Source organism: Mustelus asterias, chromosome 7, assembly GCF_964213995.1.
Source record: "Mustelus asterias chromosome 7, sMusAst1.hap1.1, whole genome shotgun sequence".
Classification (NCBI taxonomy): Eukaryota; Metazoa; Chordata; class Chondrichthyes; order Carcharhiniformes; family Triakidae; genus Mustelus; species Mustelus asterias.
Window position 1 is genome coordinate 31,527,261 of NC_135807.1, and position 27,985 is coordinate 31,555,245.

Sequence of the window (27,985 nt, forward strand, 5' to 3'; positions counted from 1 at the left end):
TCAGCCCACAGCATATGAACTTCAGCTGTTCAAGAAGGCAGCTCACCACCACCTTCCCAAGTGCAACTAGGGATGGGCAATAAATGCTGGCCAGCCTGCGACGCCCATGTCCCATGAATGAATTTTAAAAATCCACAAACTTGGCAATAGTACAACAAGAACAGAACCTTATCTACATCAAAGTCAGGGCTATAACAAACCTGGCATCTTGCTTGTGTATGGATCGAGTCTCACCTTCTTTCACCACCCCTGCTGAGGAGCGTTGGACACCCCGAGCATTTTGGTCTTCTCATCTACTCAAATGAATGCTCAATGTTCTTCAATGTAGTGGAAATTCACCATTATATTGTTTACACCTTTTAAAAATCAGCTGATTAGCCCACATAAGAAGACATAACTCACCTGAATTTGACTCTTTTGGTAAAAGGAAGAGGTATTTGAGAATTACCAATGACTTTGAAGAGGCTGCTGATGGCGGCACATCCTTTATAAACATGTCCTCCATGTAGACTCCCATTTTAAAATGGTATTCACTAAACAATTTTTAGATGGCAAACTTTCCTTTTTAAAAAGGAGACCATTTGGTGGGGTTTCCTTATTCGAAAAGATTTAATTAATATACCATCTTATTTAGCAAGACTTATAGTGCCATAATTCTGCGTCTAAAAGGGTCCTTGATGTTGAAGCCCTCTTCAAGATGAATTTTGATGGGGACATGCTGTCTTTAATATAGATTTGGGCCTCTTATGAAAATGGTCCATGTCCTGTTATTACATAATTTAGTTGCTCTAATCCATCATAACTGATTAACAATCGGGCTTTGTTTAAACATGGCTTCTCAAGCCTAAAACAAATTTCTGCCTGAGCCTTTCAGGATACCATTTACATAAACAGGTTAGAAGTTTTGATTCATTAAAATGTTCCTGCTCAGATAGACAACTGACATCAAATAACATGAAGGGGCTGGATGACTTGGCAATACAATAGCACACACTAAAATCAGAGTAGCTCAGAGACAAATAGAGACTGAAGGAGACATCTCCAGTCTTTTAACTGATATCCAGTGGAAACCCTCTACAACCATCCCTGCTGTAGGACTTTAGCAATAACATAACGTGACACGGTTTGATATGGTGGCACAATGGGGTGGGCCTGGGTGTGTTGGCACTCAAAAGATATTCGGACACAGCATTCGCGAGTGATGGATCTTTTATTGCCTTCTTACCGATAAGGAGAGGAGAACTGAAGAATTCCTAAGGCTTCTTCAGTCTGCTCTGCTCAATTGTGCAGTCAGCTTTTTTTAATAGGACATTTCTTACAACTCCTAATAAAGATAACTTTCTAGTCAAGCACACCAGTAAATTATTTACATACGGTATAAAGAGGTAGGCCCAAGACAATAGCTGTTTAATCGCGTCCCATCGGTAATGTCATAATCTTTAGTGGTAGATGGAGGGAATGTCTGTTCAGACAATGGTCACTTAATCATACCTCTATTACAGTTTCAGTGCTATTAGCAAGGACATTCAACTGTGTCCTATTGATAGATATAATTTTGTCTGCGCTGTCTATTTCATGCATATGCAGAGACAGCCAGTCTACAATGAGGGTGCTGCTGCTGATGTGTTAATTTTCCTGCCCCCCTGGTTGACCACCTGCTGAGCTCAGTTCTCCTCTCCCACAGGTGGAATGATCTTTTGGAGAGTCAGTGCTGACTCAATGCGCCGAATGACCTCCTTCTGCATTGTAGGAATTCTACAAGATGCAATATAGGCATAAATCCTCCAAGTTTTTTCTGCAATAGCAAGGTGATTATGAAAAGTCTGGTATGGTTTTGTTTTTGAAATCCATTTGCTTGCTGTCGTTCCTTGAATAATAACTTGCTGAGTTGTCCTCTCCCTAACCTTGCCAGGCTCAAACAAGTTACAATTATGAAACGGATGCCTCCAAGGTGGCTGAATGTTTAATATTCAATATTACCACAAATTTAATATCTCTATCCATCACCATACAGTCACCTAGAACACTGGAGGCACTTCCTCTCTCATAAAACATGGAATCTGATACAGAGTTCGCGTCTTATTTGATATTCCTGTTTGAAAACCACACTGTTGAGAAAGGATTATGATTAATGTGAGACAGTCTGGAAATTACAAGACAAATTAGCCCATGAGCTCACCCTTTGCAGAGATTATGTACACCATGGACTCTTTCCCAATCATTTCTTCACAATCTGTCCTTTCAGGTGAATGTAAAAGATCCTGTGGCACTTTTCAAAGAAGGACAGGAGAGTTCTCCCTGATATCCTTGGCAATACTCTTCCCTCAGTCAACAGCATTGGAATCAATTACTTGGGTATTATCATGGTTGAGCACAAATTGACTGCCACGTTTCTTACACTGTAACAGAGGTTACATTTCAAAAGTACTTTGTTGGTCAAACACTTTTGGATGTCCTGATGCTGTGAAAGGTTTGTCTTCCTGTTTCTTTTTTGTTCTTTCGTGGGTGTTTCTTCATGTACCTGTATCTGTTACTATAACTGCATGCCTGTGCGCATGCATATATGAGTGTGTGGGCGCATATCCTAAAATCATAGAATCCCTACAGTACAGGAGGAGGCCATTCAACCCATCAAGCCTGCACCGAAAACAATCCCACCCATCCCCTAAACCCCATTTATTTACCCTGCTAGTCCTTGTGATGCTAAGAGGCAATTGAGCATGGTCAATCAAACTAACCTGCACATCTTTGGACTGTGGGAGGAAACCAGAACACCCAATGGAAACCCACGCAGACAGGGGGAGAATGTGCAAACTCTACACAGACAGTAACCCGAGGCCAGAATTGAACCCAAGTCCCTGGCGTTGTGAGGCAGCAGTGCTAACCACTGTGCCACCATGGCACCCATGTATATATATGCATGTGTTTGTACATAACTTTTCTTTTGATTTTAAACTCGTGTCCACAAGTTCCGTGCTCACATTTCCTAACCTCTATCGCCTTTAAATTTTAGATTATTTCCTCTTTCGTTCTCGAACATAGAACATTACAGCGCAGTACAGGCCCTTCGGCCCTCGATGTTGCGCCGACCAATTATTTTTGTTGGCCAAGGTTTAAGTACTATTTTTAACACTGACTTCAGTGACTGAGGTCTCTGGCTTTCATCACCCAATCCGGAACAGTTGTGGCTCCCACAAACTGAAAACTCTTTAATCCACCCCATATGTGTCCAGTGTGATGTTTCCAGTGATACTTGTGCACAATACCGCAGAACGCATTTTAGAAAAGATCTCATTAACAGCTCAACTGACATGAACCAAAACTCCCGCCCAGGAACTGATGTAATGGAATTAATCCTCAAGTGTTATCAATCTTTCCCACAATGGTAATAAACTCTGACCTCCAGATGAGACAGATTGTACTTTTGACAAGTCAACCACAGTTTACAGATATTCTAAATATAGCGCACGAGACATGTTGTGAGTATGGTGGCTTTGCTGCTGGTAACATTTTGAAGGCAATGTTTCCCCATTTTCAGCTCTCTCAAATTTTCTTCCATTTACAAATGACACTGACACAACACTACATTTGGAAAAGGATGAGGAGACCTCTGGTACCTCGACCAAGCGGCTATTCCTTACGTGCTTCATGCTACGAGCACCTGTAAGCTATCTTAAATCGAATCTGATGATTTTAAGTCGGTGAGGTTTTTGTAAAACAGACTTCTAAATGGGAGCCTGACACTGTCCACACATGCAAAAGGTAATTGGACAGAAGCAACTACTCACATACTTTTAATTCACAGGGTTGCCGTGAACTATAAAACTACCCTTTCCAAAAACACACACCTAACCATCTTACCACAGGCCCAAATAAGCTGACTCAATCGTTACTCAATTCAGTTATAACTACAAGGATGCAAGTTCCAGTACAACAGTACTGTGCATTTGGCCTTTTGTTTAGCAACTATGCTTTATCAACTTGAAGGAGTTGATAGTACCCTTGGTTGGGGGTCAAAAGATTACAGGTTTAAGCTTCAGAAGTTGGAACTTATTTAAACTAATGCTCTGGTGCAATACTGAATATTGTTGTTTGTGGCAAGAGAATTTAAACCACAACCCATCAGCCTGGGCCACTGGTTGTTAAAAACCCCAAGGTACTATTTAAAAAAGAGCGAGTTGTCCTTATCAATTTCCTCCTTCTACCAACACCACTGCAAATGGGCTTAGCATAAGAACATGATAAGTAGAAGCAGGAATGAACCAGACAGCCCTTTGGTCCTGCTCTGCTATTCAAAGAACAAAGTACAAAGAAAATTACAGCATAGGAACAGGCCCTTCGGTCTTCCAAGCCTGCACCTACCATGCTGCCTGACTGAACTAAAACCCCCTACCCTTCTGGGGACCATTCCCCTCCATTCCCATCCTATTCATGCATTTGTCCAGACGCCCCTTAAAACTCATTATCGTATAAGCTTCCACTCCCTCCCCCGGCAGCGAGTTCCAGGCACCCACCACCCTCTGTGTAAAACAACTTGCTTGTACATCTCCTTTAAACCCTGCCTCTCGCACCTTAAACCTCTGCCCCCTAGAAATTGACTCTTCCACACTGGGAAAAAGCTTCTGACTATCTACTCTGTCCATGCCCCTCATAATCTTGTAGACTTCTATCAGGTCGCCCCTCAACCTCCGTCGTTCCAGTGAGAACAAACCAAGTTTCTCCAACCTCTCCTCATAGCTAATGTCCTCCATACCAGGCAACATCCTGGTAAATCTTTTCTGTACCCTCTCCAAAGTCTCCGCATTCTTCTGGTAGTGTGGCGACCAGAATTGAACACTATATTCCAAGTGTGGTCTAACTAAGGTTCTACAAAGCTGCAACATGACTTGCCAATTTTTAAACTCAATGCCCCGGCCGATGAAGGCAAGCATGCCATATGCCTTCTCCACCTGCGTTGCCACTTTCAGTGACCTGTGTATCTGTACACCCAGATCCCTCTGCCTATCAATACTCTAAAGGGTCCTGCCATTTACTGTATATTTCCTATCTTTATTAGACCTTCCAAAATGCATTACCTCACATTTGTCCAGATTAAACTCCATCTGCCATCTCTCCGCCCAAGTCTTCAACCTATCTGTATCCTGCTGTATCCTCTGATGGTCCTCATCACTATCCGCAAATCTACCAACCTTTGTGTTGTCCGCAAACTTACTAATCAAACCAGTTACATTTTCCTCCAAATCATTTATATATATTCCGAACAGCAAAGGTCCCAGCACTGACCCCTGAGGAACACCACTTGTCACAGCCCTCCATTCAGAAATGCACCCTTCCACTGCTACCCTCTGTCTTCTGTGACTGAGCCAGTTCTGTATCCACTTGCCAGCTCACCTCTGATCACATGCAACTTCACCGTCTGCACCAGTCTGCCATGAGGGACCTTGTCAAAGGCCTTACTGAAGTCCATGTAGACAACATCCACTGCCCTACTCTCATCAATCATCTCCGTCACTTCCTCGAAAAACTTGATCAATTTAGTGAGACATGACCTCCCCTTCACAAAACCATGTTGCCTCTCGCTAATACGTCCACTTATTTCCAAGTGGGAATGAATCCTGTCTCGAAGAATCCTCTCCAATAATTTCCCTACCACTGATGTAAGGTTCACCGGCCTGTAAGTACTTGGATTATTCTTGCTACCCTTCTTAAACAAAGGAACAGCACTGGCTATTCTCCAATCCTCTGGGACCTCCCCTGTAAGAAGTTTAACAACACCAGGTTAAAGTCCAACAGGTTTATTTGGTAGCAAAAGCCACACAAGCTTTCGGAGCTCTAAGCCCCTTCTTCAGGTGAGTGGGAATTCTGTTCACAAACAGAGCTTATAAAGACACCTCCCCTGTAGCCAATGAGGATACAAAGATTTCTCTCAAGAACCCCAGCAATTTCCTCCCTTGCCTCTCTCAGTATTTTGGGGTACATCCCATCAGGCCCTGGGGACTTGTCTACCTTAATGTTTCTCAAGAACCCCAATATCTCCTCCTTTTTGATCTCAACATGACTCAAACTATATACACACCCTTTCCCAGACTCATCATTCACCGAGTCCTTCTCTTTGGTGAATACTGACGCAAAGTACTCATTTAATACCTAGCCCATTTCCTCTGGCACCACGCATAGATTCCCTCCCCTGTCCTTGAGTGGGCCAACCCTCTCCCTGGCTATCCTCTTGCTCTTTATATATGTATAAAAAGCCTTGGGATTTTCCTTAATCCTGCTGGCCAATGATTTTTCGTGATTCCTTTTAGCCCTCCTTACTCCTTGCTTAAGTTTCTTTCTACTTTCCTTGTATTCCACACTTGCTTCATGTGTTCCCAGCCTCCTAGCCTTGACAAATGCTTCCTTTTTCCATTTAACTAGGCTCACAATATCTCTCGTTATCCAAGGTTCCCAAAACTTGCCATACTTATCCTTCATCTTTACAGGAATGTGCCGGTCCTGAGTCCCTATCAACTTACACTTGAAATCCTCCCACATGCCAGATGTTGATTTGCCCTCGAACATCTGCCCCCAATCTACATTCTTCAGTTCCTGCCTAATATTGTTGTAATTAGCCTTCCCCCAGTTTAGCACCTTAACTTAAGGACTATACTTTTCTTTGTCCATCAGTACCTTAAAGCTTACTGAATTGTGCTCACTGTTCCTGAACTGCTCCTCTACTGAAACGTCGACCACCTGGCCGGTCTCATTCCCCCATACCAGGTCCAGTATGGCCCCTTCCCTAGTTGGACTATCTACTATCTATCAATGGAATGATGGCTGCACTTTTGCCTCAACTCTACTTTGCTGCCTGCTCCACAATCCCTTGAATCCTTGAGGGACAAGCGATCTATCTCAGCCTTGAATGTGCATAACCCTCTGGGATAGACAATTCCAAAGATCCACAACTCTCTGAGTGAAGAACTGTTTCCTCCTCTTGGCCCTCAGTGATCGAACCAGTGTTCCCCAGTTACTGAACCTCAAATATAATCCAATTTTCTCTTGAATGTTATAATCGAATCTGCTTCAGCCATCCTTTCACAGCATGGTGGCACAGTGGTTAGCACTGCTGCCTCACAGTGCCATAGACCCGGGTTCAATTCTGGCCTGGGGTCACTGTCTGTGTGGAGTTTGTTCTTCCCATGTCTGCGTGGGTTTCCTCGGGTGCTCCGGTTTTCTCCCACAGTCCAAAGATGTGCGGGTTAGTTGGATTGGTCATGCTAAATTGCCCCTTTGTGTCAGGGGGACTAGCAGCGTAAATACGTGGGGTTACAGGGATAGGGCTGGGTGGGACTGTTGTCAGTGCAGGCTCGATAGGCCAAATGGCCTCCTCCTGCACTGTAGTGATTCTATGATTTTATGATTCTATGATTCAGGCAGTGCATTCTGAATCATTATAACTTGTTGCATAAAGAAAAATCTCATCTAATCTCTGGTTCTTTTTGCAAATCATCTCAAAATAATAGTTTTTCTGTTCTTACTGTTTTCAGCCTGTGACCCCTTGTTCCATTGTCATTTTTTTAACTGAAACTGTTATTCCTGACTTAAAGTAGAACATTGCATAGCAGAGTGATGTAGCTCCATATGGTCAGTTCTTGGTCCACTCCTATCTAAGCTAACAATCCCAAATTTCAAAAGCGGTTCTTCATAACATTTCTTTGGACCACAGAATCTATACTGCAGCTTTTAAAAAAAAATATTTCTTAATGTCACAAGTAGGCTTACATTAACACTGCAATGAAGTTACTGTGAAAATCCTCGAGACACCACACTCCAGCGCCTGTTCGGTACACTGAGGGAGAATTTAGCATGGCCGATGCACCTGACCAGCACATCTTTCAGACTATGGGAGGAACCCGGAGCACCCGGAGGAAACCCATGCAAACATGGGGAGAACGGTAGCACAGTGGTTAGCACTGCTGCTTCACAGCTCCAGGGGCCTGGGTTCGATTCCCAGCTTGGGTCACTGTCTGTGTGGAGTTTGCACATTCTCCTCGTGTCTGCGTGGGTTTCCTCCGGGTGCTCCGGTTTCCTCCCACACTCCAAAGATGTGCGGGTTAGGTGGATTGGCCATGCTAAAATTGCCCCTTAGTGTCCTGAAATGCGTAGGTTAGAGGGATTAGCGGGTTAATGTGTAGGGATATGGGGATAGGGCCCGGGTGGGATTGTGGTCGGTGCAGACTCGATGGGCCGAATGGCCTCTTTCTGCACTGTAGGGTTTCTATGATTCTATGAACGTGGAAACTCCACACAGACAGTGACCCAAGTCGGGAATCGAACCCGGGCCCCTGGCGCTGTGAGGCAGCAGTGCTAACCACTGTGCCCCCAATTAAGCTCCCTGAATTGCTACTATGCTACGAATGTGTGAATTCAACAGAAATAGAACACAAGCTGTGGTTTGACCAGAACCCTCTACAGTTTACATTGACTTCCTCGGTCTTGTATTTTGTTACCAGTTCAGAGTTTGACAGGTTTTGCTGTTGTCGCTCCACAAATGGTTGGAGCTACAAATGTGTTATCCAACCCTGCTTCATCCCTGCTCAACAAGTACAGGGAACATTTTAGTCTCCATCCTTCATTGGATCCACTGCTCTTCTGGTCTCATCTGTTGCACAGTCCCCCTCCTTTGGCCATGTTTTCAGCCACCTTGCTCTCTGAAATTCCTCACTCAGCCTATTTAACTTGCCACATCACCCCCCCTCCCCCCAGTCTTAAATCAACATTGTTTCCAGCCACCATCTGTAGTTAACGTAACTGGGGAAGGTGCTTACCACAAGGATTGCAGTAGCTCAGAAAGATCGCTCTACAGCATCTTCAGAGGCCAGTATCGCTTGTGCTCAGGGGAGCCATGGGGGAGGCCACTTGGTTGGAAGGACAACCACCGGAAGCCCAGGATTGTGAAGCAACTCAGGCCACAGGTCAGTCATCTTGGGAGGTTGTGAGGAGAGGGTTGTGGGGGGTCGGCAGCAAGGGTATGGGGTGGGTCACAGCAGGCCCCTCCCATCCCAATGTCCAGTTCCTCGATCAGGCTCTGAGTAACTTTGATTTGATTTACTATTGTCACACGTATTGGAATACAGTGAAAAGTATTGTTTCTTGCGTGCTATAAAGACAAAACATACTGTTTATAGAGTCATTAGAGGCTGTGCTGGGGTCAGCTCATAAGAAGTCGCCTTGCTCCAATGCCATCTTTGTTGTTGTGGGAGCCCCAAACACCTGCCCCTGGAGGTGACAAGCTGGCTGCACAGTTTTATCTATCATGCACATCATGTGTTGCAACCTTTAAAAGATCCTTAATTGGCGGCGGTAGGGCAGGAATATCAACCATGGACCTTTCCATGCAGAACTTAATTCTGCTGGAGGTGGGAAGGCATGTGGTTCTGGCACGCCACCAGCCTGCCAAATTAAATGCCTTCCTTGCCTTCAGAGTTGCCACGACCAAGCGCAAGATTCCCACCTCTGTGATTGAATTAAATCTCAATCACTGCCACTCCTGCTTTCCCACAACAGATGTTTTGGTTCAGATAGCATGTAGCTCACATAGAACCCATAAACTTTGGTGCCATCGAGTCTAACTCAAAGTATTTGATCAACACAGGAAGCATCTTCAGCTCACAGCTCCCAGACCAGGTCATGGCTCACAGCAACTGCATCTGTTTTTAATTATCATTTGACCAAAAATCCCAGCATGCTTAACTCGCACTCAGAATCAGCCAATATTGCCATTATTGTTATTAAAATCACTGTTGTAATTGTTCTTTCTCTGCCCACACTCGAATGGGGTGCATTTCTGTTGACATGCAGCAATGCCAACCTGGCATCTCCATGCAACTCAACAAAAGGGATATTTCAACCCATGTTGAGGTCTATGGATCACTTATTCCCAAACAGGATGGGAATAAGCAGTGGAGTGGTGTTGGTAGTGGTGTTTGTGTTGGAGTGGTGATGGGAGGGGTTGGGGGGGGGCGTGGTGGGGAAAGGTGGGCACTGGCGTGGTTATTGAAGAGTGATGGCAGCCAATCATTACGTTGTGGATCCAGGAGCAAGCACTTCTGCTCTTTTCAGAACTGCATGTGAACAAAGTTCTGGGTTTTCTTTTTAAGTGTCCTCTTTAAAGACAATTGGTTCGTTCCTAGAAATACCAGTCAAAGCTCAAGCAGCAATGCAGAGCTCCAACTGATGCAAACAGATTTACCAATCTGGGTTGGAATTAAAACAAAATTAAATCAATATTGGAATGAGGTCTATGCTTGAGGCTGCTTTAAAAAAAAGACTCTGGCCAATTTAGTAATGGCCTGAACATCCTTGCTGATTGGATGTGGGCCTGTACCCTGCTAAAGTGGCTATCATTCTCACCATGTGGTCCTTTATTTCATATCTCATGTTGGGGTCTTGTTGTGCACAAAATGGTCACTGAATTAGCTTACATAATATCAAGTATAGAATCCCTACAGTGCAGAAGGAGGCCATTCTGTCCATCCAGCCAGTACCATCCAGGCACTAGCCCCATAACCCTACATATTTACCCTGCTAATTTGCATGACATTCAGGGCAATTTAGGATGGCCAATCAACCTAACCAAACACCTCATTGGACCGTGGGAGGAAATCGGAGCGCCTGGAGGAAACCCACACAGACAAAGGGAGAAGGTGCCAACTCGGCACAGACAGTCACCTGAGGTCGGAATTGAACTCGCGTTTCTGGTGCTGTGAGGCAGCAGTGCTAACCACTGTGCCACCCTGGTAGGTCAGTAATTCTTAGTAATTCTTTGTTTATTTCTTTGTGAAAGAGTGCCACTTAAGTAAATCTTTCTTCTATTTGAGGGTAAATGTAAAGTATAGACATATCTAGATCATCTGGCCAAGGGGAGAACTATGTCAGAACATGTTTTCTGGTGATTGTAGTCTACTTGTACTGGCACTATTCCAGTATTTATAGTAACCATGCGATATCTACATCATTTGTAAAGACATGGCATTAAGAGATTAGTTGACTAACATCCACCAATTAACACAATTTGCATGGACAGAACCTTGTCTGAATAAGCTAGATTCCTTGTCACTGATGTCACATAGGGAAAATGAAGTCTGGACGGAAAGGAATTTTCTTTTCAATGTCCTCCCTGTTTGCCTTGAAAAGCAAACCTGCTAATATGTATGTTTGCTACCTGGGGTAGAACACATTTTTGCAGCAGCTTTGCAGAGAGTATCATTTTAGGTTTCAAGTTCCTCTTAGCCACTCCATTATTATTAGTTGTTACACTAGTAATCCAGAGCCCTAGCCAATAATTCAGAGAATCTGAGTTCAAAATTCCACCACAGCAGTTTGAGAAACTGAAAACAGTGCTGCTCCCTCCTAGGCAACGTAGAATCCCATCTATGCCTCTGGCTGCAGGCCAGATTTTTCATTTCAAAGTCTAGAACTCAATTCCTGGCACATCTGTGCCCCTACTCACACTGCGCCGACATATTGATGTCACCCTAATTTTCAAAGCGGCGGTCACTAACTGACCCGGAGCGAAGTTTAGTGCCCAATTAGAGGCATCAGGCATGAGCTAGGCATGAAGGGATAATTTCAAAGACAAATGGCAGCCATGACTGAGCTTGCTGTTACCTAGGAAATGGATGAGCTGGATGAACAAAGGGTCAGTGGTCCTACATTTTTCGGATGTCTCTCTTGAGGCCCTGATCTAGGCTGTGGTGAAGAGGAGTTTTGTACTCTTCCCACCATCTGCAAGAAGAGCTCCACTGAGTCAGTCCAATTGGTGGCCAAGGATGTCAGCAGCCTCATGTTCCTTGAAAGTTCAAACAGATTCTCCTCAAGAATCAGGCTCTCAGTTCAAGCAATGGCAACTCTGTACCATAGAACCACAGAATCCCTACAGTGCAGGAGGCCATCTGACTCATCAAATCTGCACCGACTCGCCAAAAGAGTATCTTACACAGGCCCACCCTCCCCACCCTATCCCCATAACACTCCGCATTTACCATGGCCAATCCCCCTAACCTACACATCTTTGGACACTAAGGGCCAATTTAGCATGGCCAATCCACCTAACCTACACATCTTTGGACTGAGAGGGGAAACCGGAGCATTCATAGGAAACCCATGCAGACACGGGGAGAACATACAAACTTTACACAGACAGTGACCCAAGGCGAAATCAAACCCGTGTCCTTGCGCTATAAGGCAGCAATGCTAACCACTATGCCACCATTGCCTGGACAACTATGCTTCACACTCACTTTTTATGCAACTGTTTCACACTGCAGTCATGAGCTCTAATGGCTCCCCGCTGTTCCTGATAACGATGGTCAGGAGTGTTCCAGATCCTTTGTGTTCCCTGTGCTTACCAATTCTTTCTTAAAAAAAATTTACTCCATTCTTAAAGTTACAAAGTCAGAGCGGACCAGCCAAGCCCGAAACCACATTGCAATTGAATCCAATTCATGGTCCCCACAAGAGAGGCAAACGAGATCCAAGCTAACAAGATAAGCATTGCTCCCATCTTGGACTTGATCTGATGCTTTACCTGAGACAAGAGGTTGAGGAGTGATTGCTAACGATTGTTCCCCGTACTCTTAACGAGCTTTACAACAAGCAGTTCATGACGATAGTTTGGGATGTTGGTTCTTCATGTTCTCTCTTTGAATATCTAAACTAGGGAGGCTGTCAGACTGGGTGATTTTCCAAGTGCAATGCACTGAACACAGGTGACTGAAAATCCATCCCTAGGTATCTCCAGGGACATAAGTAGCCAGGTACAGTTAGTGGTAGTTCTGTGTCATGAATCAACTACTAGGCAGAATATGACCTCAAAAAACTCTAAAATAGTTGATAAAGTTGTTGACAAAGCATACAAGGAGGCGAGTCTCTCATCCCGCTGCACTAATTTATTAGCGCAGTGGACCAGGAGAATCTCATGGTGGGCAATGCGCAGGATTCACGCATGCGTTTCCGCCGCTATTGGGATTCCCAGCGCCGGATTCCTGGTGGCGTCTGCTCTGCACCGGAAATTGGCGGGGAGACGCGGAAATAATATAAATATTACTTTGCATCTGATTTAAATGCAATTAGCGGGCCAGGGACCGAAGCCTCCGGACCCGCTAGCCTCTCCCCCCTCTGCCAGGAGTATTTCACTCCAGCAGGGATGACACTAGCGCCCCACCTTCAGGGAACTAGTGGCCCCACCCTGCTGGAGTAAAGGAAGGGCAATTGGGGCCCCCATAGGGTTGGATGGTAGGGGAGTACCCTTCGACATTGGCACCCTGAAAGTGCCAGCCTGCGCCCCCTGGCAGTGCCCAAGGGGTGAAGTGCCAATTCCCAGGAGGCACCTTGGCACTGTCCATTGGGCATGGGGCAGTGCCGAGAGGTTGGGGCATTTGGGGGGGCAGGGCCCTAGCGGGCTATCAGTGGTAGTGGGGGTCCCGCTGCCACTCCACAATCAGGATCGGTGGGGGAAGGAGGGAGGCCAGCAATCGGGGCTGGCTGTGGGGTGGGGGGTCAGCGGGGGGGTGGTCAGCCTGTTGGGAAGGTCGGCACTGCGGGGGGGTTACTGTTGGAGGGGGACGGGGAGGGGGGGTTGGAGATCGCGACGGGCCGGGGGGAGTGGCTGGGCCCAGGTATTATTGGAGTTGGGGGGGGGGGGGGGAGGGGGGGGGAGGAGGGCAACAATTGGGCCATATGGAGGCAGAGAGCCGGCGTTGCGGAGATCGCAGAGCTGGCCAGCAATCAGGAGGCCATCAGTGTGGGGCACTGACAGATCAGCGCATGCGCAATAGCCCACTCAGCGCGCTGATTTCAGCCTCTCCAGCAGGAATAGACCCCGCCCCCTGAAAGTTAATGATATTCACGTGGCTGGGCTATGCAGTGCACAGAGCGTGGGAGATTCTTTTCTTAATTCCCATGGAAAAAAACAACGGGAATGACTCCAGTTTTCGCGTGAATTTTTTTGGGAGAATTCCACCCAAGATCTTTGACGTCCAAAATAAACAGTATGGAATCCAAAAACAAGGAAGATATGCCAAACCTTTATAAATCACTGGTTAGAGTTCAGCTAGTATATTGTGGCCAATTTTGGTGCCACACTTTAGGGAGGATGTTTAGGTGTTAAGGAGGGTGCAGAGATTTACTTAACTGGACAGGCCAGAGAATCGAAGATTGTTCTTACAGCGAAGATGGTTGTGGGGAGATTTACCAACAAAAGATAATGAAGGATTTTGATAGATTGGATAGAGAAAAAGTATTTTCATTGGCAGGAATGTCACAATGTGGAGATGCCGGCGTTGGACTGGGGTAAACACAGTAAGGAGTCTAACAACACCAGGTTAAAGTCCAACAGGTTTATTTGGTAGCGGGGGGGTTCCCTTACCGAAAGCTAGTGGCGTTTGCTACCAAATAAACCTGTTGGACTTTAACCTGGTGTTGTTAGACTAGGAATGTCACAAACCAGAGACTTTGTAATTAAAGTGCCTGACAAAATATCTACACGGTGGATGAGGAGAAATCTTTTAAGTTTAAAGTTTATTTTTTAGTGTCACAAATAGGCTTACATTAACACTGCAATGAAGTTACTACGAAAATCCCCCAGTTGCCATGCTCCGATGCCTGTTCAGGTACACTGAGGGAGAATTTAGCATGGCCAATACACATAACCAGCACGTCTTTCAAACTGTGGGAGGAAACCAGAGCACCCGGAGGAAACCCACGCAGACAGGGGGAGAACATGCAGACTCAGCACAGTGACCCAAGCCGGTAATCGAACACAGGTCCCTGGCGCTGTGCGACAGCTGTGCTAACCACTGTGCCACCGTGCCGCCCACTCAGTAAGGTGTTACATTCTGAAATGCATTGGCTGAAAAGATGGCAGAAACAGGTCCAATCATTGCTTTCAAGAAATAATTGGAAACATACTGAAATAAAAACAAATGGCAGTCTATGTGGGAAAAGCAGAAGTGTGGGACTAGTCAGTCATTCTTTCAGAGAGAAAGAAGCATGATAAGTTGAACAGCCTCTTTCTGCACTGACCTGACCCCAGAAATAAATAAAACTCATAGAAGCCATTTTGGCAATTAAAGTGCTGAAAACCTCTGAAAGTTTCATCAGATGTTGTAAATATATCTGTGGTAAAGCTAAACCTGTCACTTACAAGAATATGGGTCTCTGTGTGCATTTGCAGCTGAAGGTATATGAGCCTTCAGCGTGGCTCCACACAGTTTCCAGTTATGAGCCCTGGCCAACGTGACGGTTGTGTTATGTGCTTTCTGATGTGGTTATGGCTCAATATAAAATACTTGGGAAACATTCCAATGGCGTATCGTCCAGGAAAGATAAAATTGTAAAGAGTGAGGGAAGTGACATTTTCAGCCAAGACTCAACTCCCGGAATTATTGAGCAAGAAATGGCCCTTTCTGTGGCCATTTGTGATGCAGTTGTATTGTTTCTGGCTTCGCAGCAAGAGTGTCCAAGCTTCCAGTCTTCGGGAGTCACTTGGGTCCGTCCGTACCACAGATCCACATCAAGTTTAAACACATGCTCCCAATAACTTACACACATGGTTGCTAACAAGAACTTGCATTCATATAGCATCTTCCGCAACCTCAGGCAATTTGCAACTTCAACCGCAAAACAATTTTGCAGCCAGTCAAATCTTTTCTGGAATCTAAGAGGGTCGGTAGTGTATTGGTTTAAGAAAAGACAGCATCGCTCACAGTGCAGTCCTCCCACAGTACTGCACCGGAGAGTTAACCTATGTTCAAATCTTTGTAGTGCCTCAGAAGTAAGAGTATTACTAATGGAACCAGGAAAGTCTGCTGTAGGTAAAAAAAACAGGGAATCTGGCAAGTTTATTTTGCAGTTTGTCACTGGCTGTTTGAGTTTCATCTGAGCTTTGTTAATTTAACTCAAGGCTTTCATGGGCGGCACGGTAGCACAGTGGTTAGCACTGCTGCTTCACAGCTCCAGGGACCTGGGTTCGATTCCCAGCTTGGGTCACTGTCTGTGTGGAGTTTGCACATTCTCCTCGTGTCTGCGTGGGTTTCCTCCGGGTGCTCCGGTTTCCTCTCACAGTTCAAAGATGTGCGTGTTAGGTTGATTGGCCATGCTAAAATTGCCCCTTAGTGTCCTGGGATGCGTAGATTAGAGGGATTAGTGGGTAAAATATGTAGGGATATGGGGGTAGGGCCTGGGTGGGATTGTGGTCGGTGCAGACTCGATGGGCCGAATGGCCTCTTTCTGGATTGTAGGGTTTCTATGGTTTCTTTCATGCTCTAATGTTGGGTCTGTCCAAACCTTCCCTTCCAGCAACATGATGTTTTTTAAAGTTTATTTATTAGTCACAAGTAGGCTTACATTAACACTGTAATGAAGTTACTGTGAAAATCCCCTAGTCGCCACACTCCAACGCCTGTTCGGGTACACTGAGGGAGAATTTAGCAACTTACCATCACGTCTTCCAGATTGTGGGAGGAAACTGGAGCACCCGGAGGAAACCCACGCAGACACGGGGAGAACATGCAAACTCCACAAGACAGTGACCGAAGCCGGGAATCGAACCCGGGTCCCTGGCGTTGTGAGGCAGCAATGCTAACCACCATGCCATGTCACAACTAGACTGACTTTCGGCCAATAGCCGGTGAAATCTAGCAATCATTGAGGCTGAGGTAAATGATCCAAGCAAAAGGCATCTATGGGCAGGAGTTTCATCCTCGAGTCAGGTAGCGCCGGTTGGGAAAATTCCCAGTTCTGCCCATCTGCACCTGTAGAAACTGCTCACAAAGATGGGATTTTCATTGTGGAGAGGCAGGTGCAGGCTGCAGTCGGGCCAGTTGACCCGAGAACAAGTTCAGAGAGGCTGAACATAGGGACTGCCAGGTACAGAGGCAGGCTGTTTAAAAGGCCCACCTTTGTGCATCAGGACTTGGTCCCATTTATAAAGGAAAAGATAAGGCCCTCTAGCCCTCACCTCCACACACTTCCCATGTGCCATTTAAGCTACTTCGTGCCCCCACCCACTTCTATATTCTCATGCCTCCATACCAAGCTATGCTCCGAAGCAACTATGCCCCCTCATGCTCTCAATGCCAAAGTAATGTCCTCAAATAACCCCTTTGGCCTCGGATTCCCCTCATGGTAAGCAATGGTACATTCATGCCCATTCTCTGCACTTATAGAACTAATCAATCCTATAAAGTTACTGGGGTATGTGGAAAGAGCTTTAAAAAAACCCAGTCATTGATCATTTTCCACGTTTTAAAAGATATCCTATTTACTACAGCCCACTAAAAATGCCAATCATCCAGGCCCTGGAAGCTAAAAGCAATTGAAACCTCTTCATCTTGTGAGAACAAATATTGTGAAATTGGCAGCATAGATCAGAGTCAGATCTATCAATCAAGCAACATTTTCCCTGGGGCTCAGTGTTTAAACAGACTAATAGATTTATATACATAAAAATTAGGAGCAGGAGTCGGCCATTCGGCCTCTCAAGCCCACTTTGCCAGTCAATAAGATCATGGCTGATTTAATTTTAACCTAAACTTTACCTTCCCACCTATCCTGAGAACCTTTCAGCTTCTTGCTTATCAAGAATCTATCTACTTCCGCCTCACCCAGCTTTTCAGGAAGAGAGTTCCAAAGATTCCCAAACCTCTTTTTTCCCCCTCATCTCTGTTTTAAATGGATTTTCTCCCAAGAGAAATCATCCTCTCCACATCCACCCTGTCAAGTTCCCTCAGGATCTTATATGTTTTAATCAGGTCGCCACTTATTCTTCTAAACTTCAGCGGATGAAAGCTTAGCCTGTCTAACCTTTCCTCATAAGACAACACATCCATTCCCAGTATTAATAAAATAAACCTTCTCCGAACTGCTTCCAACACATTTAGATTTTTCCTAATTAAGGAGGCCAATATTTGTACAAAGTGCTCCGGATGTAATCTCACCAATGCCCTGTATAACTGAAGCATAACCACCCTATTTTTTAAAGTTTATTTTTTAGTCATAAGTAGGCTTACATTCACACTATAATGAACTTACTGTGAAAATCCCCTCGACGCCACACTCTGGCGCTTGTTCGGGTACACTGAGGGAGAAATTAGCATGGCCAATGCACCTAACCTGCACATTTTTGGACTGCGGGAGGAAGCCGGAGCACTCAGAGGAAACCCACGCAGACACGGGGAGAAGGTGCAAACTCCACACAGACAGTGACCCGAGGCTAGAATCAAACCCGGGTCCCTGGCACTGTGAGGCAGCAGTGCTGTGCCACCATGCCACCCCAAGTTTCGTTACTTTCTAAAGAAAGTAAAAAGGTGCCAATGATGACTTTTAAAAAAAGGTTTATTTACACTTGTTGTCACTATAGAGCTCATTGGTTCTGTGGACATGGAAGTGCCAAGGTTTGGCATGGCGGGGGGCGGGGGGGGGGGGGTCATGAGGGGCTATAGGGGATGTTTGGGAGGGCATAGCTTGGCATGAGGAGCCAAAGGGGGTTTTTGAATGAGCATGGGGGTGGCATGAAGAGAGTGTTTGAATTTACCTTTCAAAAGGCGCTCATGCAGATTATGGTCATGAGGTCCCGTGAACCACAACTCTCTGAAAAGCCGGCTGAATCAATGAAAATTGGGGATAACACAACATGCCGATCCTTGCAATGGAGCCAGCCAGGTCGAGAGTGCAGGGTGCGGACTCACAACCTGAACCTCTTTGCATCCTTAAAGGGCACTCTTGAAAATCAGAAACTTGGGGAATGAGGTCGGGTTTCTTGAAATCTGATCCCAGCCGCCATTTCTAAAGGGCTCTCGAGTCATCCCAACACGGTGAAAATCCTGCCTGATGTGCTGAAATATGAAATGTCCCATGTGAGAATGTCTGCTCACTTCTTCCACTGGGGCAGCACAATGGCTAGCACTGCTGCCTCACAGCTTCAGGGACCTGGGTTCAATTCCGGCCTTGGGTGACTGTCAGTGTGGAGTTTGCATGTTCTCCCCATGTCTGCGTGAGGGTGCTCCGGTTTCCTCCCATAGTCCAAAGATATGCAGGTTAGATGGATTAGCCAAGGGAAATGTCTGGGGTTACAGGGATAGGGCATGGGTAAGATACTCTGTCAGAGAGTCAGTGCAGACCCGATGGGCTGAATGGCCTCTTCTGCAGTGTAGGGATTCTATGATGCTAGGTAGGGTTCTGAAGACTGTGGAGGAACAGAGAGATCTTGGGGTTCATATCCACAGATCTCTAAAGGTTGCCACTCAAGTGGATAGAGCTGTGAAGAAGGCCTATAGTGTGTTAGCTTTTATTAACAGGGGGTTGGAGTTTAAGAGCCGTGGGGTTATGCTGCAACTGTACAGGACCTTGGTGAGACCACATTTGGAATATTGTGTGCAGTTCTGGTCACCTCACTATAAGAAGGATGTGGAAGCGCTGGAAAGAGTGCAGAGGAGATTTACCAGGATGCTGCCTGGTTTGGAGGGTAGGTCTTATGAGGAAAGGTTGAGGGAGCTAGGGCTGTTCTCTCTGGAGCGGAGGAGGCTGAGGGGAGACTTAATAGAGGTTTATAAAATGATGAAGGGGATAGATAGAGTGAACGTTCAAAGACTATTTCCTCGGGTGGATGGAGCTATTACAAGGGGGCATAACTATAGGGTTCGTGGTGGGAGATATAGGAAGGATATCAGAAGTAGGTTCTTTACGCAGAGAGTGGTTGGGGTGTGGAATGGACTGCCTGCAGTGATAGTGGAGTCAGACACTTTAGGAACATTTAAGCGGTTATTGGATAGGCACATGGAGCACACCAGGATGATAGGGAGTGGGATAGCTTGATCTTGGTTTCAGATAAAGCTCGGCACAACATCGTGGGCCGAAGGGCCTGTTCTGTGCTGTACTGTTCTATGTTCTATGTTCTATGAAAAGCCCCAAGGATGTGAGATAAAGCGAACTACGCTCTGTACAGTGTACTTACCGTGTGGCATTCTCCAAAGCCCTAGAGAAGGCGGAGTAATCAGCCAGCGAGTGCTGTAGTGAGTAAAACCAAGTGGCTGCAGACTTGACGAGTGAGTTGGACATTTCTCCTCCCAGCGCATTCTGAAGAGCTTGATAGAAAGCTGTTTTACTCTCAGATTTTCCAGAAGGTTCTTCAATGTTCTGAATGATACGAACAACAACAGCAAAAAAAAAGGTTGTATAATTTATCAAACTTTCCAAAATACCTTTGTACATTTGAAAATAAAACTAGAGTTCTGTGTTCATTGACCTGAGGGCTGTCACACGCCCCCAGCTGCTCAGTTTTCAAAGTGCAAAAAATAGACTTGAGCCAGGAAGAGGCCAGGCTTGTTTCTCAACTGGATTTAACTGATGTCTTTGCTACACTTGTTATCTGCACACACGGGTGTTATGGAGGGGAGAATCATACAAGGATTCGTCCCTTGATCACCTTGGCACATTGAACTGCATTTGCCTCTATTTTATGAGGTGGTGAATCATAGAATCCCTACAGTGCAGACAGAGGCTGTTCGGCCTATTGAGCCTACACCGACAACAATCCCACCCAGGCCCTATCCCCCGTAACCCCACGTATTTACCCTGATAGTCTCCCTGACAGCAAGGGATAATTTAGCATGGCCAATCAATCTAACCTGCACGTGTTTGGTCTGTGAAAGGAAACCGGAGCACCCAGAAGAAACCCACGTAGACACAGGGAGAACATGTAAACTCTACACAGACAGGCTGGAATTGAACCCGGGTCCCTGGCGCTGTGAGGCAGCAGTGCTAATGATTGCGCTACCGTGCCGCCCGTATGGTAAATTGTTTCACTGTGTGAAATGTGTGTCTGCGGACAGCAGGGGCTGAATATTTAATCAGAGGTCGGCGAACTGGACCTTGTTAAAAATTCAGCCCCAGAAAATAGGTTGTGGTGATATAAACAGGGCCTAGTTTTAAGGCTGATAAAATTGGATATCCTAAATTAAAGAATTAGGCACATTGAAATCAAACACAGTCAAACCGCAGGCAGGCCAATTGTACAATACACAAATGTGTCTGGGCCTGACCCATCAACCACCCATCAAAGGTCGTTACACTCTACTTGAGACTTAGCAGGAGATCATGGCACCTCATTGAAATGCATCGGTCTATTGTTAGAAGCCCAGATCGGGCCAGACTTTCTGTCACCAAGAGATCCTGTAGAAACCTTACCGGATAACAAGTTTAACAACATGGAGATGGACACCTGGGGGGCGGACCCTGATGTCCTGTCAGGCAGACATTAAGAAACCCACTGGGTATTGGAACCCCCTCCTGGGACCTCATTGGCCAGAAGCCAGAGGAGTTTCTGGAAAGGCAAGCAGGCTGGGGATAAAGGGACACACTCAGAGGCACACAGGAGCGAAGACTCGACAGGGGAGACAGCTGTGACCATTCGGAAGACTGACCAGACAAGGAAGGAAGGAAGAAGCGGCCATCGAGACTCACCTTCGTGACAACAGACCAGAGGGACTCAGAGAATCGGGCCTGCAGTTTAACCAAGCCATCTTTACGGGTAGTATACTTGAATCTGCTGGGGTATCCTCTTGTTTTATGTGGGTAATTTAAGGGTTAATAAACTTGTTGAATCTTTACTTGTGTTTGTCCTTTGTCCACCTTGCAAATAAGGGCACCGGGGTAAAATCTTGGAGTAAGTAAACTGGTTGAAAGTATCTGAGACTAACAGGTACAACAAGGCGGTGATTAAGGGCATCTCATATTGGTCAGACATTGCTCCCATAGGGGAAACATCCTTTCAAGGAAAAGGTACCCTCAGCAAGGCTTCCATACCTAAGAAAAGAAAGCAGGAGCAAGTCTATAAACCATTGACTCATCCAGCCTCCTGCAGCAATAGAAGGAAAGGCAATGACCTGCATTGTCCGAGCAGCACTAATGATTGCAGGATTGCTGCTGCCCGGGTAAACTCGCAAAACCTGGTACCTTCTGAGTCTGGCTTTCCCAGAAATGCACAGTGCAGATTTCATCGGAGAGCTCTGTCAGAATGAAGCAGAGCTGGGTGAAGAGCCCTTTTCATGGAACAAGCTGGTGAGTTTAAATGTCCAATCTTCCAATGTTAGAAAACGGATGAATGAATAGATGAGCATGTGAATGGGTAGGGGGTAGGCGGTAGGTGGTACTCTGGGTAGTTCGGTGAGCTAAGTAGGCGAGGTGGGAAGTTGGGTGGGTAGGTAGGTGGCTAGGAGGATGAGGTGGGTAAGAGGCTAAGCGGTTAACAATGGATAGGATAGGTGAAGTATGTAAGTTGATAGGGGAGTGAGACGGGTTTAAATCACGGATAGATGGATTCCTGATCGGTAAGTGAATTAGGGGTTATGGGGATCAGGCGGGTAAGTGGAACTGATCCACTTCAGATCAGCCATGATCTTATTGAATGGCGGGGCAGGCTCGAGGGGCTAGATGGCCTACTCCTGCTCCTATTTCTTATGTTCTTATGTTCTTATACGGGTGAGGTGGATAAGTGGGTAGCATATAAACATAAGTTAAGAGGAGTAGGCCATTCAGCCCCCTGAACCTGCACCACATTTAAATATGATCATGGCTGATCTGATTGTGGCCTGAACTCCCTATCCCTACAACTTCTTACTCCCTTCTCAATCAAGCATCTAACTCAGCCTTAAAAATATTTAATGACAATGTCTCCACTGTTCTCCATGGAAAAGACTCTCAGCCCTCAGAGAAAAATAATTCTCACATCTTAAATGGGAGACTGCATATTTTTAAACATGTCCCCTACTAGTTCTGCTCGGTCCCATAGGGGGAACATTCTTTCAGCATCCACCCTGCCAAGTCCCCTCAGAATCTTTGTTTCAATATAATCACATCTCATTATTCTGAACTCCAATAGATACAGACCCAACCTGTCCAACCTTTCCTCACAGAATAACCCTCTTATCCCAGTAATTAGTCAATCGAACTGCTTCTGATGAAAATTATGTCTTTTCTTAAATAAGGAGACCAGAACTCAATACCATACTCCAGATGTGGGGTGCGATTTTCCTGGCCCACTGCACTGCTTAAGTAGAGGCGGCAGAGGAGCATTCTGGGAAAAGGTGGCTCAGTCACCATGACTGGAAAGTGGGTTATGGAAGGGCCACCCCCCCACTCCCCCCCAAGTGATAAACATGAGGAAGAGCATCCAACAGTGGCAGCACAGGAGCATTCTGGGAGAAGTCAGCTCCATCAACACGACTCAACAGTGGATTGTGGAAGAACTCCACCTCCCCCTCCACCATCCCGTGAAAAAAAGGATAGGTACATGGATAGGGAAGGAATAAGGGATATAGACCAAGTAAGGGCAGAAGGTTTTGTTTTAGTTTAGTTTGGGCATCATGGTCGGCGCAGGCTTGGAGGGCCGGAGGGCCAGTTCCTGTGTTGTACTTTTCTTTGTTCTTTATACACCATGAGCTTTTATTTTGTGTAGGCTCCTCGTCAAATGTCTTCTCAAAATCTAAGCGCACCACAAAAAATCAGCGCAGCGGGATGGGAGAATCACCCCCGTTATCTCAAACAATAATATAAAAGTACGTTGCAAACACTCAGTAGGTCAGGAAGCATCTGCAGAGAGAAACAGAGTTAGGCCACAATCTTATCGGCCATTCACGCCATGCTCCAGCTGCAGCAAGTTCAGAGAACTGGCGCCCAGCCAAATCTCCGTTCACTGCAGCGGGATGGGAAAATCCCGCCGGCGTGAACAGCTGCAACATTCCAGCCTTAAAGAAAAGATTTACCAGGATGTTGCCTGGTATGGAGGGCATTAGCTAAGAGGAGAAACTTGGTTTGTTCTCACTGGAGCGACGGAGGTTGAGGGGAGACCTGATAGAAGTCTACAAGATTATGAGAGGTATGGACAGAGTGGATAGTCAGAAGCTTTTTCCCAGGGTGGAAGAGTCAATTACTAGGGGGCACAGGTTTAAGGTGCGAGGGGCAAGTTTTAAAAGAGATGTACGAGGCAGATTTTTTACACAGAGTGGTGGGTGCCTGGAACTCGTTGCCGGGGGAGGTAGTGGAAGCGGATACAGTAGTGACTTTTAAGGGGCGTCTTGACAAGTACATGAATGAGATGGGAATAGAGGGATATGGTACCCGGAAGCGTAGGGGGTTTTAGTTAAGTCGGGCAGCATGGTCGGTGCAGGCTTGGAGGGCCGAAGGGCCTGTTCCTGTGTTGTAATTTTCTTTGTTCTTTGTTCTTAATGTTTCAGGTCAAGATGACCTTTAATTAGTCTGAGTCAAAGGTCATCTGGAACTAAACATTAACCCTGTATCTCTCTCCACTGATGCTGCTTGACTTGCCGAGTATTTCCAGCAATTTTTATTCTCATTTCAGATTTCCAAAATCTGCAATATTTTGCTTTTGCATTAACTCAAATGTCTGCTTATAAATAAAAATAACATTGAAATACTCGACATTTTCATTCAATATTCCCTCTCATTTTTCTTATTTTCTGAACATGGGAGCATGGTGACTTTTACATTCTCTTTAGAGGGATCATTACATCAGTCTTTCTATTATTGGCACAAGGGGAAATTTTGTGCCTTTAGCTAATTTCAATGTGTTCCTCCTAGCAGTGGAGGCAGATCCAGATACTTGAGTATCTCCTCATGATTTAGAGCTATAATCATAGAATGGCTACAATGCAGAAGGAGGCCATTTGGCCCATTGAACCTTCACAACAACAATCCCACCTAACCCCACAACCCCACGTATTTACCCTGTTAATCCCCTCAACACTAAGGGAGTAAAATAAGACTGCTGAGTAAAATAAGGGCCCATGGTATTCGAGGCAAGGTACTAACATGGATTGACGATTGGCTGTCAGACAGAAGGCAGAGAGTTGGGATAAAAGGTTATTTCTCAGAATGGCAACCGGTGACAAGTGGTGTCCCGCAGGGTTCAGTGTTGGGGCCACAGCTGTTCTCTTTATATATTAACGATCTAGATGACGGGACTGGGAGCATTCTGGCCAAGTTTGCCGATGATACAAAGATAGGTGGAGGGGCAGGTAGTATTGAGGAGGTGGGGAGGCTGCAGAAAGATTTAGACAGTTTAGGAGAGTGGTCCAAGAAGTGGCTGATGAAATTCAACGTGGGCAAGTGCGAGGTTGTACACTTTGGAAAAAAGAATAGAGGCATGGACTATTTTCTAAACGGTGACAAAATTCATAATGCTAAAGTGCAAAGGGACTTGGGAGTCCTAGTCCAGGATTCTCTAAAGGTAAACTTGCAGGTTGAGTCCGTAATTAAGAAAGCAAATGTAATGTTGTCATTTATCTCAAGAGGCTTGGAATACAAAAGCAGGGATGTACTTCTGAGGCTTTATAAAGCACTGGTTAGGCCCCATTTGGAGTACTGTGAGCAATTTTGGGCCCCACACCTCAGGAAGGACATACTGGCACTGGAGCGGGTCCAGCGGAGATTCACACGGATGATCCCAGGAATGGTAGGCCTGACATACGATGAACGTCTGAGGATCGTGGGATTATATTCATTGGAGTTTAGGAGGTTGAGGGGAGATCTGATAGAAACTTACAAGATAATGAACGGCTTAGATAGGATGGACGTAGGGAAGTTGTTTCCATTAACAGGGGAGACTAGGACGCGGGGGCACAGCCTTAGAATAAAAGGGAGTCACTTTAGAACAGAGATGAGGAGAAATTTCTTCAGCCAGAGAGTGGTGGGTCTGTGGAATTCATTGCCACAGAGGGCTGTGGAGGCCGAGACGTTGAGCGTCTTCAAGACAGAAATTGATAAATTCTTGATTTCTCGAGGAATTAAGGGCTATGGGGAGAGAGCGGGTAAATGGAGTTGAAATCAACCATGATTGAATGGTGGAGTGGACTCGATGGGCCGAATGGCCTTACTTCCGCTCCTATGTCTTATGGTCTTATGGTCTTATGGTCTTATGGATAATTTAGCATGGCCAACCAACCTAACCCACACTTCTTTAGACTGTGGAAGGAAATCAGAGCATCTGAAGGAAACTCACGCAGACACAGGGAGAATGTACAGACTTCCAAGGCTGGAATTGAACCCCGGTCCCTGGCTCTGTGAGGCAGCAATGCTAATCACTGTGCCACCCTTATTTATTCAGTCATTCATTGGGCATGGGCATCGCTGGCTGGCCAACATTTATTGTAAGAAGTTTAACAACACCAGGTTAAAGTCCAACAGGTTTATTTGGTAGCAAAAGCCACACAAGCTTTCGGAGCTCCAAGCCCCTTCTTCAGGTGAGTGGGAATTCTGTTCACAAACAGAGCATATAAAGACACAAACTCAATTTACATGAATAATGGTTGGAATGCGAATACTTACAACTAATCAAGTCTTTAAGAAACAAAACAACGTGAGTGGAGAGAGCATCAAGACAGGCTAAAAAGATGCGTATTGTCTCCAGACAAGACAGCCAGTGAAACTCTGTGGGGGTTACAAATAGTGTGACATGAACCCACATCTCCACATCAACATTTATTGACCATCTCTAATTGCCCGAGGGCAGTTGAGAGTCAACCACATTGCTGTGGGTCTGGAGTCACATGTAGGCCAGACCAGATAAGGACAGCAGATTTCCTTCCCTAAAGAACATTAGTGAACCAGATGGGTTTTTCCGACAATCGGCAATGGTTTCATGGTCAAGAGTAGATTCTTAATTCCAGAAACATTTTTATTATTGAATTCAAAGCCCACCATCTGCCGTGGCGGGATTCGAATCCGGGTCCCCAGGACATTAGCTGAGTTTCTGGATTCACAGTCTAGCGATAATCCCACTCGGCCATCACCTCCCCTCCACCATGCTGCATAAGCAATGAAATGGTTGTCAGTTGTCTTTTGAACTTCTGTTAATTAAGGGCAGAGCTGCAGACAATTGCATCAGCTGGCTGGGAAAATGTTCCACAGAAAGAAGTGGTCGGTGATGCTGCATTGTGGAGATTCTGTCTCAGATTTCTGAACTGGGACAAAATACTGCTGCAAATGCCCACAAGTTCCTGAACATGTGTGGTGTCATGTTTCATCGGTCACTGTTTGATACAGGCAGCTGATTGGCAGGGTGAAAATGAGTTAAAATAGCCTTAAACTAATGTTGTTGAGAAGGAGTGTTGACATTTGTCCTCCCCCCCAGCTGCCCTGCTGAAACCTCGTGGCAGTTAATATCCCCCTATATATTCATAAGTCATAATTTCAAAGTCCATGGGACTTAGCTTATAAAAGCTTTTAAAGTTTATTTATTTGTCACAAGTAGACTTACATTAACACTGCAATGAAATTACTGTGAAAATTCCCCTAGTCGCCACACTCCGGCGCCTGTTCGGGTACACCGAGGGAGAATTTAGCATGGCCAATTCATCTAACCAGCACAACTTTCGGACTGTGGGAGGAAACCGGAGCACCCGGAGGAAACCTGCGCAGACACGGGTAGAACATGCGGACTCTGCACAGACAGTGACCCAAGCCGAGAATTGAACCCGGGTCCCTGGCGCTGTGTGGCACTGTGCCACCGTGCCACCCTAAGATCAAATCACAGAAATGATGGCACAAACTAAAGTGCGCCGCTGGATATTGTGACATGTTTCATTTCCCCTTCTTTGCTATGAGTTGGAATGAACTCAGATTTCATCATTTATGTGGTTGGGAGCATCGGGTTCAATTGCAACTTCCCTTCTGTAAGTAGACTCAAATGGAACTCTGAAGAAGAATCTGCAGTTGCAACAATCCTAAGTGAAATCACTTTGGGTAGCATTAAAAATATCTGAAGTGGTCACAAGTCCATGGGAAAAAATATGCTCGTAAATCAGTGAAATCAAACTGGTTATTGCACTGTGAGGAATCAGCAGGGCGACGGTGTGTGTGAAATAACAACAGATTGGTACAGCAATGGGTGTTCGTTTAAGCAGAGATAGGGCCAGGGTGTAGAGGCCAC

General features: G+C 45.7%; 1 protein-coding gene across 1 annotated transcript in view; it reads right to left on the reverse strand.

The window, feature by feature from the left end:
- The window catches only part of tg (thyroglobulin), a 387,985-nt gene that overhangs the window by 56,621 nt on the left and 303,379 nt on the right, over nt 1-27,985 (reverse strand). The window contains exon 45 of the mRNA XM_078216995.1: nt 19,994-20,175. Within this exon, the coding sequence (XP_078073121.1) occupies nt 19,994-20,175 (182 nt within the window). The remainder of the gene's footprint in view (nt 1-19,993; nt 20,176-27,985) is intronic.